Below are 19,966 nucleotides of genomic sequence, written 5' to 3'. Positions count from 1 at the left end.
ATCAGTGATGAAAGCTATTCAAAATATGTATATTATATACTGCATGTGTACATCATCTTAAATAAATAACATGTATTTATTTTTTTCAATATTTTCTAGAAAAAATGCAAAGCGGCTAGGTTTGCTTTAAAGTATGGCATAGAACCACTCAGACAAGACTGTATATCCAACGTCTCTCTGTGCCATTTCAAAAAACATTTCAGTAACACGGCTGCACATTTGTCTTTTGCAGCACTGGAAGGTTCCAAACAGAAAACACTCTGATAGTGCTGGTAAAACCTTGTAGAGATGTAGAGACAGTACCTACAGTATCTTTCTGTATTGGAACCACCACATGTTCTATGAGGGACAATCCAGCTCTATGCATTTTATTCAACCAGCATCTTGTAGGCTGCTGATACTTGTTTTGAGGCAGTTCAGATAGAGGAATACGTAACACAGTGAAACATATTGCATATCTGGCTTACCAGTAAGAGCAGATTAGGCTACTTTCTTCTCTCTCATTGACAAATATTGCTTCTAGACTTAGTATTGTGGATGTCGCACAGTAATTTGGTAGTGTCAATAGTCCTCAGTGTTCTCCACTGAGCATCCAGTACTTGAGGCCCAGTCAATCGTCCCAACCAAATATCTGTCCAGTCATCTGGTAGAACTTCATGTTGAAAGGTCTGTAGAAGTCCCGTAGCCTCTGCACCACCTCTGGGTGGATGTTGGGGTGGGTCCGCCCTTTGGTTTTGCCCAGGCAGTGGGGCTTGCTGCTGCCCTCAGCCTTCTTGAGGCAGGGGAAGCCCTTGGTCTGGTTGAAGTAGAAGTGTTTGTCAGTGATGATCCTCTTGAGTCCCAGGAAGTCCTGCACCCGGCCCAGCTCTCCGGCAGGGTCGCTTATCAGACGCTCTCCGCTCACAAACAGGATCTGACCCATGGGGAAGTACTGCAGCCAGTTATCCAGGTGCTTGGCATAGATGCCGATCTGGATGGCGCTCCAGGATGTGTCGATGAGCCCCGTAGTCCTGTTTTTGAAGGTCAGGCTCTCAAAGGTGGGAATGTCGGGCTTCTTGGACAGCGTTTGCGTGTAGTCAGAGATGGCCCTGGTGACGGGGTCCCGCACCACCACAATAAGCTTGGTGTCCCGGGACATGGCGGAGATCCGTGCCGGGGCCTCTCTGGTCACAAAGTAGCTGGGGGTCTTCTCCATGGTGATCTGGCCCTCCAGGGTCTTGGGCATGAGCTCCCTGAGGAGAGGAGTGGAGAAGAAATGGATAGGATAAGAAGCAAATTAATGACTACATATAAACTTTGACAATGATAACACAGCTCAAAACACACCAAATGTGAGACTGAGAAAATACAAAACACATGTAACACTTTATTCCTTAGCAGGCGGCTATAGTATGTTGGCAAGCTTTTCTACTGGCCAGAGAAGCAAGGGTGGAATGTACAGCATCACATCAGCACCTACGCTCAACCACTTCTCTGAGAGTATTGACAGTTGTGTAGAGCGAGGGAACGGATGTCTCTCCAAGTGTTTCCCAATGCAGCCAAAGGGCTACGGAAACCCAGAGATCTTCAGAGAAAATACAAATATTTTGTAATGATAGAGTAACTATCTTTGATCGCAAATGTTAGTGTTGTGAATTGCTAAACAGACCGTTCATAAAATCCAAGCTTTATCATCTTCCTTAAATAATTCAGTGCATGCCTAGTTAAATAGAGGTTAAATCAAATTAAAAAAAATAGCAGTAGGCTATCTCGACACAGAGCGCACCCCGAGTATAGCGTTGTCAAATCATACAAACATTGTAACGTCAGTCAAACTAAAGTCAAATGACCAAAGTTGCCAAGCTTGCTAGATAACCTCTTTCAACGAATGACAGAATATCTCCTATATTTGGCAAAATCGAGTTGATGATCTATACAGATAGCAGATCAGCTCATGAAAAACGAGGATACGAAGAGAGGAAATAGTTTAAGGTATCTTAAACTATACCAACTGTATCATCCCGTTTGTTGACCACACATTCTCTACCGAAGCTCTCATATGGGCGGCAAACTGGCCTTAGAGACATCGCAGAGAATCGGGGGACACGTTATACCGGTATTTTGACATACATAGGCGAGAGACGTGCGTTGATAATGCATTGCAAACTATGGATTACAGAATAAAGTTAGGAATTTTCAAGCGAGACAGGAGTCAGGATTTTGGATTTCAGTGGGAATGGGACTGGATATAGAAATAGCTCTAGGAAAGGAAAGTTGAATTTTCCCTCATGCCTCTCTGAGTTGTTAACACTTAACAGATTGAATGTCTGTGACAGAGATGCCTATGCATGAATTGTGAATTGTGATGAATTGTGCGTAGGCCTATCAAATGTGTGACTGTCTGAAGAGTCAAAATGACTGCTCAAAGAGGCACACACGTTTATAGTCTATACTCTAGGTTTCCCTGCAGGGTTTATTAATTGCATTTGGGTCATGTGTGCAGTCCTTCAGTGTCAATTACACGCGTGCTTTGAATTAATGGTGACTTTGTGTGAAGTAAATATGCTAGGCTAAATGCTTCTATGCAAACAACCTGTTAGGATAATGTTATAACATTTTGGCTAATCTGCTGCCGTGCATGTTATGTATTTTGTGGAATTGCATTAGTGCGACATTGGAGGAAAACATTTGAAGGGCCTAATTTCCCAGGTTCTGTCATTTCATTTGACAGTCCCGGGATCCGGTTACCCATGTTAATCCCAATAGCGTACTGTATCGCTAGTAAAAAAACAACAACAACATATTAAACCTATGCTAACAACATTTTCTCAGCGGGAAAAAACAATTCTTCTTTTGTGAAAAGCAGCAGTGGAACAATATGCTTATAAAGCTAACCTGAATCAGAGAATGGAACGGCATCTAATAGAGTATTTTAGAACCACGATTTGATTCATTGCTGTCTGGATATATCCACACGTTGTTATTCATTAGATATTGAGAAATTACAAGTGTTAGAATTGGAACGCATAACATTGTGATAATTGTTATGTTTTTGTTTCAATATCACATTTATTGGACACTTCATTTGGAAAAGAGAAATCTTCTGTGCGGCAGAGTAGCCTAGTGGTTTGAGCGTTGGACTAGTAACTGAAAGGTTGCAAGTTCAAATCCCCGAGCTGACAAATCTGTTGTTCTGCCCCTGAACAGGCAGTTAACCCACTGATCCTAGGTGGTCATTGAAAATAAGAATTTGTTCTTAATTAACTGACTTGCCTAGTTAAATAAAGGTATAGCAGAAACATAGTAATCAAAGCAGTCAGAAAGGCACATTTTCCTAAATGTGTTGGACTATAGGTGTGTCCAAATGGCACCCTATTCCATCATTTGGAATACATTTTCGGAAATTAAATCCCTGTGATAAAAAAATATCCATAAATTTCACCTCAAATATTTATAGCAAAAAAGTTCAACTGGGCAGGCAGCTCAGCCATAATATTTGGTTTAACGTTTTCTTTGGCAAAAATGTCATCTGTGCGGGCGCGTTTTTCACTGAGAACTGACACACACACAAACATACTGAGGCGAGAAACAGGCTAATCTTTTCGGTCATGACACCCCACCTTTCCTGCCTCTCCCCCTCTCCCCGATGCCCTGAGTTCCTTCAGGACAGTGACCTGAACCAAAGCAGATAAAAGCAGCCCATGAATCATTAACGTCTCCTTCTCCCCGACATTTACAGCCTCTGCAGAATACAGCTTTAAAATTCACCAAAGTAGAGAATGCACACTTCAATTATTTATCCTAGCTCTCTCTATCTCTCTGCTGGTGCAATTCTGCTTAAAGCCCAGTGTATGTGTGTGTGTGTGTGTGTGCTGACAAAGTCGCCTACCCGCGCTGCTCCCATGGCAGACGCAGTTTACTGGCCGTGACAGAACTACTGAGCTGTATGAGGGGAGGGAGGAGGGCTCAGCCTCTCTCAGGTCCCCTGGCTGGTCAGAATGGGGAGGAGGGGAGTAGGAGAGGAGGAGAGGGAGAATGAGAGGAGAGGAGGACAGAATGAGGGTTAGGCTACTCATCTTTTCAATCTCAGGCTCTTTATAAAGCGACAAATAGCAGCAAATAGGCCTCAGCTACCACCATGTTGAACAAAATAAAAAATACACAGCTGTCCACCGCCAACAAACTTGTCCTTTTCTTTCTGCCTCACGAATACGCAGGTAAACAATCATGCTCCGTTTAACCTCCATGCAGCTAAATGAGACAAGAGGCATCTGAGGTGCAACTAGAGATATGTGTTTCTCAGAGGGAGAGGGCTTCTGAGAGACGCCAACTGTCAGACTGTGTACTGGATGAATTTACTACGCAATTATGCTTCTCTCCAAGATTTTCTTCTTGCACTTATACTGGAAAAGTAGATATACAGTACTAGTCAAATATTTGGACACACCTACTCATTCAAGAGTTTTTCTTTATTTGTACTATTTTCTACATTGTAGAATAATAGTAAAGACATATAAACTATGAAATAACACATATGAAATCATGTAGTAACCAAAAAAGTGTTAAACAAATCAAAATATGTTGAGATTCTTCAAAGTAGCCACGCTTGGATAACAGGCACAGAGGTGCAGTTAATTGCCGATTTCTGAGGCTGGTAACTCTAATGAACTCTAATAACTCTGGGTCTTCCTTTCCTGTTGCGGTCCTCATGAGAGCCAGTTTCATCATAGCGCTTGATGGTTTTTGCGACAGCACTTGAAGAAACTTTCAAAGTTCTTGAAATTTTCCAGAATGACTGACCTTCATGTCTTAAAGTAATGATGGACTGTCATTTCTTTTTGCTTATTTGAGCTGTTTTTGCCATAATATGTACTTGGTCTTTTACCAAATAGGGCTATTTCTGCATACCACCTCTACCTTGCCATTACAAAACTGAATGTCTCAAATGCATTGAAAAGGAAAGAAATTCCACAAATTAACTTTTAACAAGGCACACCTGTTAATAGAAATGCATTCCAGGTGACTACCTCATGAAGCTGGTTGAGAGAATGCCAAGAGTGTGCTGTCATCAAGGCAAAGGGTGGCTATTTTGAAGAATCTCAAATCTCAAATATATTTTGATTTGTTTCTACATGATTTCATGTGCTATTTCATAGTTGTTATGTCTTTACTATTATCCTACAATGTAGAAAATAGTAAAAATAAAGAAAAACTCTGGAATGAGTAGTTGTGTTCAAACTTTTGACTGGTACTGTATATGTAAATATCCAGTCTGAAAACAGAGGATTTGGTTTCACACAAAACATTACCACCTTCAATTTGGGCAATGTCTTCTGGGTTCCACCTAAATGTGTTTAACATTTTCTGCCAAGATCTAAACAGATGTAGGAACTTAATTTGAGCCAGTTTGCTCAAATTAAAGCAGAAAGCAGGAAAATAATCCTGCAGCAAAAGGAAAAGTGAATTATTATGTGGATTATAATTAATGGACATTTTTGTAGTTCAAATTCAAAATCTATTCTGACATTTTAAAGCTACAATATGTCACTTTTTGGATGACCTGACCAAATTCACAGAGAAATGTGTATTATAGATCTGTCATTCTCATTGAAAACAAGTCTAAGAAGTGGTAGATCAGTTCTATGTGCACTATTTCTTTGCTTCACATTCTTAAGTTTTGTTTTTGTGTTTTTAACTTTGGTTTTTGTACACCAGCTTCAAACAGCTGAAAATACAATCTTTTTTTATGGAAAATATATTTCACAGCGGTTTAGATGGTGCAATGATTCTTCACATGATACTTGCTTGTTTTGTCACATAAACTGAAATTAGGAAAACTATTAGAATTTTAGCAACCAGGAACTGGTGTAAAGATTTCTGCAAAGTGCATCTTTAACAGTGGAAATCAATGGTTTATGGTGCCTCTTCTGCCTTTCTAGGCCCAGCACAGAAGTACAGGGGTGCAGATGCATCCAGAGAAAAGAGCCTGAGCATCCTGAGTGACTCTAACCTGGCAGCCTCATGTCACAAGATCAGGGCTACCATGGTGACAGACAGAGAGACAGGAAGTGGGTTGATAAGGCAAGAAGTAAGCCAACACGAGAAGGAAGTGGTTGATGGGGGTAGGGGGCTACAAGGCTTTCCTGTGTTCTGACATTCACACTGCACCCCCAACATTGACTGACACCTGACCCCAGTCCTCTCAGTGTCAATGTGAGGCAGCACACCTACAGCTGTATCAGGGGGGGATAAGGGGGAAAGGAGGAGGGGCTACACTGCAGGGAACAAGCTTTCTTTCCATTCACATTATCTCTGGTCCATCTCCTTTACAGGCAGGGCTATCACCCTGGTTTATGGTCTGCTCCCCTCGGAGGTGCAGAGTACAGGAATGAGACTGTGGTTCATTGAGGTTATCCACCAGCTCCTCAACTGAAGCATCAGATATAGGCGTTTGTCCATAATGGCACCCTGAGCCCAAATAGCCCTGGTCAACAGTAGTGCACAGTGTAATATAAAGGGAATAAAAGGGAATTTGGAATGCAACCTTTGTGGTGATTACAGTAAGAATAGTATAGGTCCCCTAACAAATATAGTCATGTGAACAGACACCTATTAGCCATAACCATGTTCCTCTTCGTCTACAAAGCAGAACTTTCCAGATGTTCGGCTTCCATGAATATTTCCGAGTAAGGAGGATTTATATTTTATATAGAAATAAAGACATCTCTAAATGTATTCCCAAGGAGTGCAGACTGAGGATTGAGTGGCGAGAGAGTTTGAAGTTGAACCCAGATAGATCCATTCACAGGTCTGGGAGGACAATAAATCAAATCAAATCAAATTGTATTGGTCACATACACATGGTTAGCAAGTGTTAATGCGAGTGTAGCGAAATGCTTGTGCTTCTAGTTCCGACAGTGCAGTAGTGTCTAACAAGTAATCTAACAAATTCACAACGACTACCTTATACACACAAATGTAAAGGGATGAATAAGAATATGTACATACATATATGGATGGGCGATGGCCGTGCGGCATAGGCAAGATGCAGTAGATGGTATAGAATACAGTATATACATATGAGGTGAGTAATGAAGGATATGTAGACATTATTAAAGTGGCGTTTTTTTAAATGACTAGTGATACCTTTATTAAATCAATTTATTACATTTATTAAAGTGGCCAGAGATTTGAGTCTGTATGTTGGCAGCAGCCACTCTGTGTTAGTGATGGCTGTCTAATAGTCTGATGGCCTTGAGATAGAAGCTCTTTTTCAGTCACTCGGTCCCAGCCTTGATGCACCTGTACTGACCTCGCCTTCTGGATGATAGCGGTGTGAACAGGCAGTGGCTCGGGTGGTTGTTGCCCTTGATGATCTTTTTGGCCTTCCTGTGACATTGGGTGCTGTAGGTGTCTTGGAGGGCAGGTAGTTTGCCCCCGGTGATGCGTTGTGCAGACCGCACCACCTACTGGAGAGCCTTGCGGTTGTGGGCGGAGCAGTTGCCGTACCAGGTGGTGAAACTGCCGAACAGGATGCTCTCGATTGTGCATCTGTAAAAGTTAGGAGACAAGCCACATTTCTTCAGCCTCCTGAGGTTGAAGAGGCTCTGTCTGTGTGGGTGGACCATTTCAGTTTGTCCGTGATGTGTATGCCGAGGAACTTAAAACTTTCCACCGTCTCCACTACTGTCCCGTCGATGTGGATGGGGGGGGATGCTCCCTCTGCTGTTTCCTGAAGTCCACGATCATCTCTTTTGTTTTGTTGACGATGAGTGAGAGGTTAATTTACAAACGCCACACTCCAAGGGCCCTCACCTCCTTCCTGTAGTCCGTCTCGTCGTGGTTGGTAATCAAGCCACGCAGTCATGGCCCAGGAGTGTGAAGGTGAATGGAAAGGCCCTGGAGCAACAAACCGCCCTTGCTGTCTCTGCCTGGCCAGTTCCCCTCTGTCCACTGGGATTCTCTGCCTCAAACCTTATTACAGGATCTGAGTCACTGGCTTACTGGTGCTCTTCCATGCCGTCCCTAGGAGGGGTGCATCCCTTGAGTGGGTTGAATCACTGACGTGATTTTCCTGTCTGCGTTGGTGCCCCCCCTTGCGTTCGTGCCGTGGGGAGATCTTCATGGGCAATACTCGGCCTTGTCTCAGGATGGTAAGTTGGTGGTTGAAGATATCCCTCTAGTGGTGTGGGGCTGTACCTTGGCAAAGTGGGTGGGGTTATATCCTGACTGTTTGGCCCTGTCCGGAGGTATCGTCGGACGTGGCCACAGTGTCTCCCGACCCCTCCTGTCTCAGCCTCCGGTATTTAAAATGCAATAGTTTGTGTTGGGGGGCTAGGGTCAGTCTGTTATATTTCTCTGAGTATTTCTCCTGTCTTATCTGGTGTCCTGTGTGAATTTAAGTATACTCGCTCTAATTATCTCTCTCTCGCTCTCTTTTCTCTCTCTTTTTCTCTTTCTTTCTCTATTTCTCTCTCTCTTGGAGGACCTGAGACCTAGCACCATGGCTCAGGACTACCTGGCCTGATGACTCCTTGCTGTCCCCAGTTCACCTGGTCGTGCTGCTGCTCCAGTTTCAACTGTTCTGCCTGCGGCTATGGAATCCTGACCTGTTCACCGGACGTGCTACCTTGTCCCAGACCTGCTGTTTTCAACTCTCTAGAGACAGCAGGAGCGGTAGAGATACTCTGAATGATCGGCTATGAAAAGCCAACTGACATTTACTCCTGAGGTGCTGACCTGTTGCACCCTCTACAACCAAATCAAATCAAATTTATTTATATAGCCCTTCGTACATCAGCTGATATCTCAAAGTGCTGTACAGAAACCCAGCCTAAAACCCCAAACAGCAAGCAAGGAGTTTTTCCTAGCCACAGTGCTTCTACACCTGCATTGCTTGCTATTTGGAGTTTTAGGCTGGGTTTCTGTACAGCACTTTGTGACATCAGCAGATGTAAGAAGGGCTTTTTAAATACTTTTGATTGATGGGTGAACAGGGAGTACAAGAGAGGGCTGAGAACGCACCCTTGTGGGGCCCCAGTGTTGAGGATCAGCGGGGTGGAGATGTTGTTTCCTACCCTCACCACTTGGGGGCGGCCTGTCAGAAAGTCCAGGACCCAGTTGCACATAGTGCGGTCGAGACCCAGGGTCTGAGGACGCGGCTAGGGATGCCATCTGGGCCGGAAGCCTTGCGAGGGTTAACACGTTTAAATGTTTTACTCATGTTGGCCACGGTAAAGGAGAGACCAGGGAAGAGAGCAGAGAGCGGCTCTGATTTATGTGGACTATACAAGAGTATTTATTTCCATTCCAACAGGAACCGCATGCAGTTCTTTCAAATGAAACTTTATTGTCAGCTTAGGTGATGTAACGAACGAGGCACCTTCCAAGTGCCTGAGATTTACTGTGCTTCCACAGCGCTGCTTTGATGTCTTCTTCGCGCTGCTAGAATAGGACTACTCATACACACTGATGCATGACATACAGGCAGCAGGTTTCAGCTCGTGAAACAACGTGACTACAGAGCAGAACTGAATAAAGATATACATTATGTAAGCCTAACCTTTTTTACTATTTAAATTTTGATGCTAAAACTAACATAGATATAGCGGAAAGTGGAAAGCAAATTGACGATTTATGGTGTCGCCCCAAAATCCGAAAAGTTAAATGACAAAGGTTGAGGGGTAAATTTATGAGAGTGCAAACAAATAACCAACATTGTTTTCATGGAGAAGGTACAGTATGTACAACAGAACATGGTATATAAACTGTACTCTGAGAGAATACACTCATATGGTTCTACTAACTAGGCAATGTAGCCTGCCAACACTCATTGGGGGGACCATTCCCTGTTATATCAGTCAATGAGTCCTTTGTAAGGTTGTCTATAAAAAGAGTACTTTGGCACAAGGAGTCTGATGCATCACGGCTTTCGTTTCCCCAATCCAATGTAACAAAACAACAAAACTAGCAAGTGAGCAAATCCCTCTGCTTTATCCCATATGAATCAGAAAGGTGCTGGGGAATGAAAGGGTCTGGGGTTGGACTGGGACTAATTTTTGGCCCAAATGAATGTGTGTCTGAGGACCTGTGAAGAAGGGGATCCCTCATTTACTTCTACAGATGTAGGATCTTACTTTGATTATTCTTTTGTTGCTGAGATTTACATAAATTCATTGAAAACCTGCTCTAACACACAGTTATATTAACAGTATTACAGTTTCACGTAGCCTCATTTTGACCAGCTAGTAGCCTAACCACCAATATTATGGACTTTATTTAACCTTTATTTAACTAGGCAAGTCAGTTAAGAACAAATTATTTTTTACAATGACAGCATACCCCGGATGACGCTGGGCCAATTGTTCGCAGCCCTATGGCCGGATGAGATTCGGCCTGGATTCAAACCAGGGACTGTAGTGACGCCTCTTACACTGAGATGCAGTGCCTTAGACTGCTGCGCCACTAGGAAGCCCTAAATGTTCAAAACCTGTAGGATTATTTTGCTGCGACAATACAGGTCAAATTAAGATCCTATATCTGTACATGTATGTCAATGGAGGTATAATGGCCAAAAGGCTAGTGGAGTGGGCATCCAGGTCCACTTCTCCCCATGTAGAAGCCTTTGATTAATTATTCCCTTCCAGTGTGGAGGGAGGCTGACAGCCAGCCAAGCATGCTGTACATCCACTCATCCACTCCCAGAGTGTTTCCCACCCGGCCGCCGTGGCTGGTGTTGTGACCAGATAATCATCTGGTAATTGGCTGAATATTTCTGCTGTCTGCAGGGAGGGAAGAGGAGGGGAAGCGCTTGGCTCTATGTCCGCAGTTCTGCTCAGCAGCCATTTTCCAGGTCACTGGTCTCGAGCTGAGGTCAGGAGGGGGATGGAGCTGGGGAGGGGGGGGCAGTGATTTAGAGAATTGACTGCTGTGTGTGCTGGTATGTCTGCCTGCTCCTGTTCGCTGGGCCTGCTACTTTACAGCTCTGTCAACCCCTCTGGTAACAATGTAGCACCTCAACCGGCCCTGGGGCCAGCAAACGCCCCAGGCACTGGGACTGGGCTGGGCTGGGCTGGGCTGTGCTGGCATAGGAGATGTGAGAGGGGAGTTAAAGTAGTAGGCTATGGTTTGAGATGGAGAAACAACTGTTTAACTCTATGTACTCCACTGAAACATCAGGGATTCCAACTGTAATCTCTAACGAGTGACAAAATAAAAGGACAGGTGAGCTAGCTATATAATAGAATTACTCCCTGTTTCATTCCATCCTATGGTTATTTTTATATACTGTAGCTGCACTTCGTGGCAGTGGTTGGTGTAGAAAGTAAACTATGGTACTGGGTAACGGTTGTCACCAACAGCTCCGGTGGTGAGAGATCCAGCCATTTATCATGGTGGTTGGGGTCGGGGGATTACAGGTGTGAGACTAACCCCAAATCCTGCTCTCCGTTTGGGCTTAGTGTCCCTCCTCCTACCCCTGTCAGCTCCAGAGCTCCATGCCCCTGGGATCTGTCTGTTCACCTGCTCTTTATTCCCCTAGCGTATTTATAATCTCCCCTGTCCATTCCCCTCCTCTACTACTAACCCTCCTGTGATCTATATGTCAAAATCCCCCTGACTGGGTTACAAAGTCCACCCTATTCACTATATGGGCCCACAGGATTCTGGTCAAAAGTAGTGCACTATATAGGGAATAGGACACAAACCTTAGCTTCCCCTCCCTCCCGGGGTGCACATTGCCATGCAGTGTAGCTGTCCAAGCCACATAGCAATTACTGATGTCCCCTCTGCCCTTTGGTAAACAACTTGAGGAAATCGTACGTCATTAAAGACTAATTAATTATCTCATTAGATTGCATTAGAGAGATATATTCTGCAGGCAGATCTGCTTCAAGTTGTGACACCTTGATTGTGGGTGGCTCAGTTCTACCAGATACGGTCCTTATATTGCTCATTTGAAATCAAATGTATTTTTTCAAGTGACTGACAGGCACTTTGAGGAAAACCAAATAATGTGTCCAAAGCGTTCCACAGGAATGCTGGCCGATGTTGACTCCAATGCTTCCCACATTTGTGTCAAGTTGGCTGGATGTCCTTTGGGTGGTGGACCATTCTTGATACACGAGGGAAACTATTGAGCGTGAAAAACCCAGCATCATTGTGGTTCTTGACACAAAACGGTGCGCCTGCCAGCTGCTACCATACCCCATTCAAAGGCACTTAAATCTTTTGTCTTGCCCATTCATCAAGTTGGCATATTTATGACATTTTGGCCTTACCCAGAACTCCTTTAAAACTCCATAATGTTTCATCAGTAGGTGCACTGCCAAAATACCATAGTAAATTGACAAATCCCCCCATTTATTTTTTCATATACATGTTTATATTTTGCAATATTCATAAATTGTTTAAAACAATGGTATTGAAATCAAAATACTACTAATATTACAGAGCAAGCTTTAAAGCTTAACATGACCCAATGTTTTGCTTTGTAGCACCTACAGATTATACATTATGGAGTCTTAAAGGAGGCCCGGATAAGATCAAAATGTCATAAATATGCCAGCTTTGATTATTTCTCAATTATGCTTTTAGATGTAAATGTCAACTATATGTCAAAAATCCTTCCTCCAAAGGACCATTCAATGGATTCAGTTTAGTAAAAATATTTTGTTGTTTGTTTCGTATGGAATCACTCACATGGGAATTGTGGGGGGGGTTGGAGTGATGCATGGGAATTTTAAGAGGTCGGAAGTCATTTTGGAGAGTGACACAATTACTAGATAAGAGACTCATCTCTTCCTGGGAAAAAAGGGAGGACAGGACCTCCGTTAGTCTTTCCTCTGAGAAAACGACAACAAGGTTTTGATAAAAACTATGTGGGGTCATGAAGGGATACCAGCAAGACTAGTGGGATAAAATATCAACATATTGGACAGCAATAACTGCTGAGATAACTGGTAAAGGGAAACAAATTGGTACAGATGTAGGATCTTAATTTGATCACTCTTTTGTTGCTGAGACTTTTCCTGCACCACAGGAAATGCAGATGAGCTTCATGATTTAGATAAATTCACTGAAAACCCACACTAACACACGGTTATGTTAAAACTATTGCACTAACCAGCGATCAAGCGACATTATGGACTAAATGTTAAAATCCTATTTTGCTGTGATGATATAGATCAAAGGACCTGTAAGATGTAGGAAGAAACAGTCTGAGCACAGTCAAGGCAACGTCCTTCACTTCAAAGCTACAGCTGAACAAGCTCGGTTGTAGAACATACATTTTTTTTTAAACTGTTGTTAATCCCTTTGGGCTGGCTGTCTGACTACCAAATGAGCAAAAAAGAAACAGCTCCGTTTGCTCAGTTTGTCACCAAATTTAGAGGCATAACATAAACACACACACACTCCAAGGCTCAAAGTACCTTCTGGTGTCTATTCCCTCAATGATGTAAACTACTGCAGTAATCTAATAAAAAGCCAAGTGAAGCATAGGTTGCAAAACTGACATAATATATTTTTATATATTTAACTAGGCAAGTCAGTTAAGAACAAATTCTTATTTACAATGACGGCCTTAAGTGGGTTAACTGCCTTGTTCGGTTGAAAAACAACAATCTTACATTGTCAGCTCTGGGATTCAATCCAGCAACCTTTTGGTTACTGGCCCAACACTCTTACCACTAGGCTACCTGCCGCCCCTATTCAGACCACACCAGAGCAGAGAAAAGCACCATTGGAAAATCACCATTGTCAAATGGATTTCTGATTTTCTGCACCAGTTTAGCTAAACCTTCTTGGGTTGGGTTTTGTCTGGCTACCACCTGAAATAGAAGCAAGGAAAAATAAAACAAAATGTCCCACCCTAACTCAAAATATTAGAAAAGTCATAAACTGTGGAGGGATATGGAAGAAAATAGAACCCTATCTGTCCTTGAGCGGGGTGTTAGAATAATACCATGCATTGAAACAAAAACAGCCAACACTTAGTCATTTTTTTCTCAATTCGTGTGCAAATACATTTCCCCACTAGGCGCTCTTGGTGCTGGTGAGAGCTGAGTGCTTTTTTGTCCCCTTTTCCTTCTTCCATATCAACTACCACCATGCGGTTTAGTAAATATTTCATAGTTAGCTTTGCAGTATGTTCTTCTAAATTCATCAACAGTGTTTTAAGCAGACCACTTTTCCTGGTGCTGAGTGTAAGTCCCCAGTTCATTGCGTAAGGGTGAAAATAAGGCTTATCTTTGCAGAAACCTGCTAGTGAATTGTTCCTCACTATAACTGTTATAGGATGAGAGACAGACTGAGGTGGGGAGAAATAAAACCTACATTATACACTAGAGCCATCCCATTAAAAAACTGTTAGACATTGAACAACGGAAGAGAGGAGAGACTACATCCCAAATTGCACCTTATTCTCTTTCTAGTGCACTTTTTTTTGGACCAGGGCTCTTGGTAGGGCTTTTGATAGGTCTCTGGTCAAAAGTTGTGCACTACATAGCGAATAGGGTGCCATTTAGGACGCAGACAGAATGGAGGATAGAAGAGTCCCCCCAAGTTTAGTTCCTGTGGAGCGGGTCGAGAGTTTCAAGTTCCTTGGTGTCCACATCACCAACGAACTATCATGGTCCAAACACACCAAGACAGTTGTGAAGAGGGCACGACAACACCTTTTCCACATCAGAAAAACTGAAAATATTTAGCATGGATCCCCAGATCCTCAAAAAGTTCTAAAGCTGCACCATCGAGAGCATCCTGACCGGTTGCATCACCGCCTGGTTTGGCAACTGCTCGGCATCTGACCATAAGGCGCAAAAGAGGGTAGTGTGTACAGCTCAGTACATCACTGTGGTACATACACTTAGGTTGGAGTCATTAAAACTCATTTTTCAACCACTCCACAAATTTCTTGTTAACAAACTATAGTTTTGGCAAGTCGGTTAGGACACCTACTTTGTGCATGACAAGTAATTTTTCCAACAATTGTTTATAGACAGATTATTTCACTGTTCACTGTATCACAATTCCAGTGGGTCAGAAGTTTACATATACTAAGTTGACTATGTCTTTAAACAGCTTGGAAAATTCCAGAAAACGATGTCATGGCTTTAGAAGCTTCTGATAGGCTAATTGACATAATTTGAGTCAATTGGAGGTGTACCTGTTTAAATATTTCAAGGCCTACCTTCAAACTCAGTGCCTCTTTGCTTGACATCATGGGAAAAGCAAAAGAAATCAGCCAAGACTTCAGAAAAAAATGGTAGACCTCCACAAGTCTGGTTCGTCCTTGGGAGCAATTTCCAAATGCCTGAAGGTAAACGTGCATCTGTAGAAACAATAGTATGCAAGTATAAACACCATGGGACCACGCAGCCGTCATACCGCTCAGGAAGGAGACGTGTTTTGTCTCCTAGAGATGAACGTACTTTGGTGCGAAAAGTGCAAATCAATCCCAGAACAGCAGCAAAGGACCTTGTGAAGATGCTGGAGGAAACAGGTTATAACGTATCTATATCCACAGTAAAACAAGGCCTATAACGACATAACCTGAAACGCCGCTCAGCAAGGAAGAAGCCATTGCTCCAAAACCGCCATAAAAAATCCAGACTACGGTTTGCAACTGCACATGGGGACAAAGATTGTACTTTTTGGAGAAATGTCCTCTGATCTGATGAAACAAAAATAGAACTCTTTCGCCATAATGACCATCGTTATGTTTGGAGGAAAAAGGGGGAGGCTTGCAAGCCGAAGAACACCTTCACAACCGTGAAGCACAGGGGTGGCAGCATCATATTTTGGCGGTGCTTTGCTGCAGGACGGACTGGTGCACTTCACAAAATAGATGGCTTCATGAGCGAGGAAAAGTATGTGGATATATTGAAGCAACATCTCAAGACATCAGTTAAAGCTTGGTCGCAAATGGGTCTTCCAAATGGACAATGACCCCAGCATACTTCCAAAGTTGTGGCAAAATGGCTTAAGGACAACAAAGTCAAGGTATTGGAGTGGCCATCACAAAGCCCTGCCCTTAATCCTATAGAAAATGTGTGGGCACAACTAAAAAAGCGGGTGCGAGTAAGGAGGCCTACAAACCTGACTCTGTTATAGCAGCTCTGTAAGGAGGAATGGGCCAAAATTTACCCAACTTATTGCGGGAAGCTTGTGGAAGACTACCCGAAATGTTTGACCGAAGTTAAACAATTTTAAAGGCTATGCTACCAACTGCTAATTGAGTGTATGTAAACCTCTGACCCACTGCGAATGTGATGAAAGAAATAAAATCTGAAATAAATCATTCTCTACAATTATTCTGCAATTTCACATTATTAAAATAAAGTGGTGACCCTAACTGACAGTGAATTTTTACAAGGATTAACTGTCAGGAATTGTGAAAAACGGAGTTTAAATGTATTTGGCTAAGGTGTATGTAAACTTCTGACTTCAACTGTATATAATAGGCGGTGCCAGAGGAAAGCCCAAAACACTGTCAAAGACTCCAGTCACCCAAGTCATAGACTGTTTTCTCTGCTACCGCATGGCAACCGCATGGCAACCAGTACCGGATCGAAGTCTAGGACCAAAGGGCTCCTTAACAGCTTCTACCCCCAAGCCATAAGACTGCTGAAAAACTATTCAAATTGCCACCGGACTATTTACATTGACACATTTGTTTTGTACACTGCTGCTACTCGCTGTTTATTATCTATGCATAGTCACTTCACTCGTACCTACATGTACAAATTACCTCAACTAACCTGTACCCCTGCACACTGACTCGGTACTAGTGCCCCCTGTATATAGCCTCGTTATTGTTATTCTTATTGTGTTACTTGTTATTCTTTTTTTACTTTATTTTATTTGGTAAATATATTCTTAACTCTTCTTGAACTGCACTGTTGGTTAAGGACTTGTAAGTAAGCATTTCACGGTAAGGTCTACACTTGCTGTATTTTGCGCATGTGACAAATAAAGTTTGATTTGATTTGTTTCCATTTGACTGGAGTTTAGCATCCACTGTAGAGAGAGTAAACTTGCCTAATGCACTGTCCAAGTCAACCGAGGTCTCACACTGATCATTCTCTCCTCTCTCTCTCTCCTCTCTCTCATGGGGAAGCTGAACTAGGCTACAGTACATTAACTGAAAGAGCATTCAACTGAGTTCAGTGTGACTGAGGACTGACAAGTTCAATCCAGGTTTCATTCCTTTCAACTGTGACCCCACAACACCCTGAAAAACAAGCGGAACAAACAGGGATTGAGTTAATGGATGAGTATAATATCTGGGTCTGTAGTGTATGTTTTTAGCAGGTTCTAAGACATGGGATGGACACACACACGCACGCACGCATGCACACACGCACGCACGCACCCCCACACACACAACTTTTTAATAGTGCTCTGACCCACTTGTTCAGAGTTGTGGGGAGTTTAAGATGGTTGAGTGGAGGGAGGCAGCGGTACAGAGCTATGGGGATCAACTTCAGTAACAGCACTACTCTTCTGTCTGTTTCTTTCCGCCAAGTCAGTTGTTAGGGTCTCAGCGGCTTGAGAAAGATAAGACACCTAAAATGGAGGCTTAATGGCCAAGCTCATTTTCAAGGTATTGTATTTCCCCAGCGTCAGCTTCTAGGTGCTTCTTGTGCATGCGCTCAATTATAATATAAGACGTCACTCTATGCATAGTCAGGTCTAAAATTACTGGCACCCTTGATAAAGATGAGCAAAAAATGATGTATAAAATAAATATTACAAATACTGAGCTATATTTTATGGTAAAAAATAATCATATATTTTATACTAATTGTCACGCCCTGGTCTTAGTTATCTTTGTTTTCTTTATTATTTTGGTTAGGCCAGGGTGTGACATGGGCGATTTATGTGTTTTGTCTTGTCTAGGGGTTTTTGTAGATTTATGGGGTTGTGTTCAGTTTAGGTGTCTAGGTAAGTCTATGGTTGCCTGGATTGGTTCTCAATCAGAGGCAGGTGTTTATTGTTGTCTCTGATTGGGAACCATATTTAGGCAGCCATATTCTTTGGGTATTTTGTGGGTGATTGTTTTCTGTCTTTGTGTTTTATGCACCAGTTAGGACTGTAACTGTTTTCACGTTTATTGTTTTGTAGTTTGTTCATGTTTGAGTTTTCTTATTAAAGAACCATGAACTATAACCACGCTGTGTTTTGGTCCGCCTCTCCTTCCCAGGAAGAAATCCGTGACACTAATACATATGCTCGGAGAATATATATATATATTTAACAAGGAATAAAAAATACTCTGAACAGTATCTGGAAACAGATACAGAACAGTATCTCCCCCAATGACATTTTAGAAAACATCTCAGTGTTGTTATCCTCGCAAGGGGAGGGTGCTGGAGTTTTGATAACAGGGGTGCCAATAATTTTGACCCTATCTCTTTTATTTATTTTAATGTATTTATTGTTGCGCAAAATACATTTTCCTAAGCAATTGTATTAATATTAAACAATTGTTTAAAAAAATTACGTGGCATGCATTCATTATAGTTCAGTATTTGTGTGATTTATTTTAGTCTTTTTTAGTCATCTTTATCAAGGATGCAATTAATTTTGGACCTGATAGCAAATCCACTTGGATCCTGATTCTTTCTTGAGCCCCTGGAATAGTAGCTGACATTTTATGTGGAAACCTCACAGAGATTGAGTCCCTCAAATTGAGCCTGTTTCACAGAGGGAGAGTTTTAATTTTACGTGATTTTCAAATAAAGTTGTGTCAAACGCATGGGAGCATAATTAAGTGGGAATTTGTTCAGAGCCAAAATGAAGGCTTAGTAGAAAGCTGTTCCTCTATAATTACCCATGACAAAAGGACACCGCTTCTGTCTCTTGGACCATTACCATGGTGATTTCCACCCCACTCAAATATTCAATCTAAACATTCCATTCCAGTCTTTGGTGAATGTATCTAACCGCCACTATAAGCTATCAGTGAAATATATCCTTTTTAAGCCAATTTTTTGCTCGCACAGATCGTCCATCCCAACCTCCATCCGTATGTTGCTGATGTTGACACTTGTGAGAGAAAGAGAGGAAGAAAAAGAAGCAGCGAAGCGTCGGGGAAGCCCCACAAAAAGCCTGTGATTTATAAATATTAGAGCTAACTGAAAGTCTGCTAGGAGATTACGCCTCTGTGAGTCAAGCTCTGTTTTCTCTAAAACCTCCCTAAGTGCATTTCTAGAATACAGCTGTAAATACAGCCGTAAAATGATGGGCTGGCAAAAAGACAATCCAATCCTCCTCCTCGTTCGTTTACAATGTGATGCACTCTGGCACTTTTACATCCACAGTAGATCTTTATATTGAGGAAATACAAGTCGTGTCCCTGTATGTATGCTGCTGTTTACTTTGCTGCTGCTGGACGTTGTGTTGAATGTTGTTGGGGGTAAGACTGTCCAATCATCTCTCATAGCTTCCTGTCTGACTGTGGCGGGGTTCAGTGTTATGTTTTCAGAACGACATGCATCAGTGCGGTTCAGTATGATGTGTTTCAGTGTGGTTCAGTGTTATGTGTTTAGTGTGTTTCAGTGTGTTTTCAGCCTTTCAGCCTCTTTGATCATCTATGTTTTAGGAGGTTCACTGAATACATGACTGGGGCGTAAGAGAATATAAAGGCTTGTTTGGAAGTTGAATCTCAGCCAATTCTGCTCCTTTTAATGGTTCAGTAGAGGGGTTTCTACCCTGGCCACTGCTCTGTGGTTCCTCTCTCCCAACCCCTTCCTCTATGATCTAATAGGTATTCCAGCGTATAGAGGCCCTATTAAATAAGGCCTTGTAAAATCCGAGATGATCGTTTCACTGCAGTTAGCAGCGCCAGGAAACGTGAGTGGACTCTAGAAGATGTCACACACAAAGAGCATTAGACGCTAGTTAAGACTCTGGGATGTTCTTCATCTCAAGCACTACGGCTGTGTTGACCAGGTAAACCAACTCAAGCAGGATTTTATTAGCC

General features: G+C 42.5%; 1 protein-coding gene across 1 annotated transcript in view; it reads right to left on the bottom strand.

Moving 5' to 3' along the window:
* Nucleotides 1–264: 264 nt before the first annotated feature.
* The window catches only part of LOC139375665 (heparan sulfate glucosamine 3-O-sulfotransferase 3A1-like), a 52,826-nt gene continuing 33,124 nt past the window's right edge, over nucleotides 265–19,966 (bottom strand). Inside the window, exon 2 of the mRNA XM_071117469.1 lies at nucleotides 265–1,232. Within this exon, the coding sequence (XP_070973570.1) occupies nucleotides 611–1,232 (622 nt within the window). The 3' untranslated portion in view covers nucleotides 265–610. The remainder of the gene's footprint in view (nucleotides 1,233–19,966) is intronic.

The sequence above is a fragment of the Oncorhynchus clarkii genome, chromosome 20 (assembly GCF_045791955.1).
Source record: "Oncorhynchus clarkii lewisi isolate Uvic-CL-2024 chromosome 20, UVic_Ocla_1.0, whole genome shotgun sequence".
NCBI lineage: Eukaryota > Metazoa > Chordata > Actinopteri > Salmoniformes > Salmonidae > Oncorhynchus > Oncorhynchus clarkii.
Note: the sequence above shows the minus strand (reverse complement) of the source record. Positions and strands in the feature narration are given on the sequence as shown.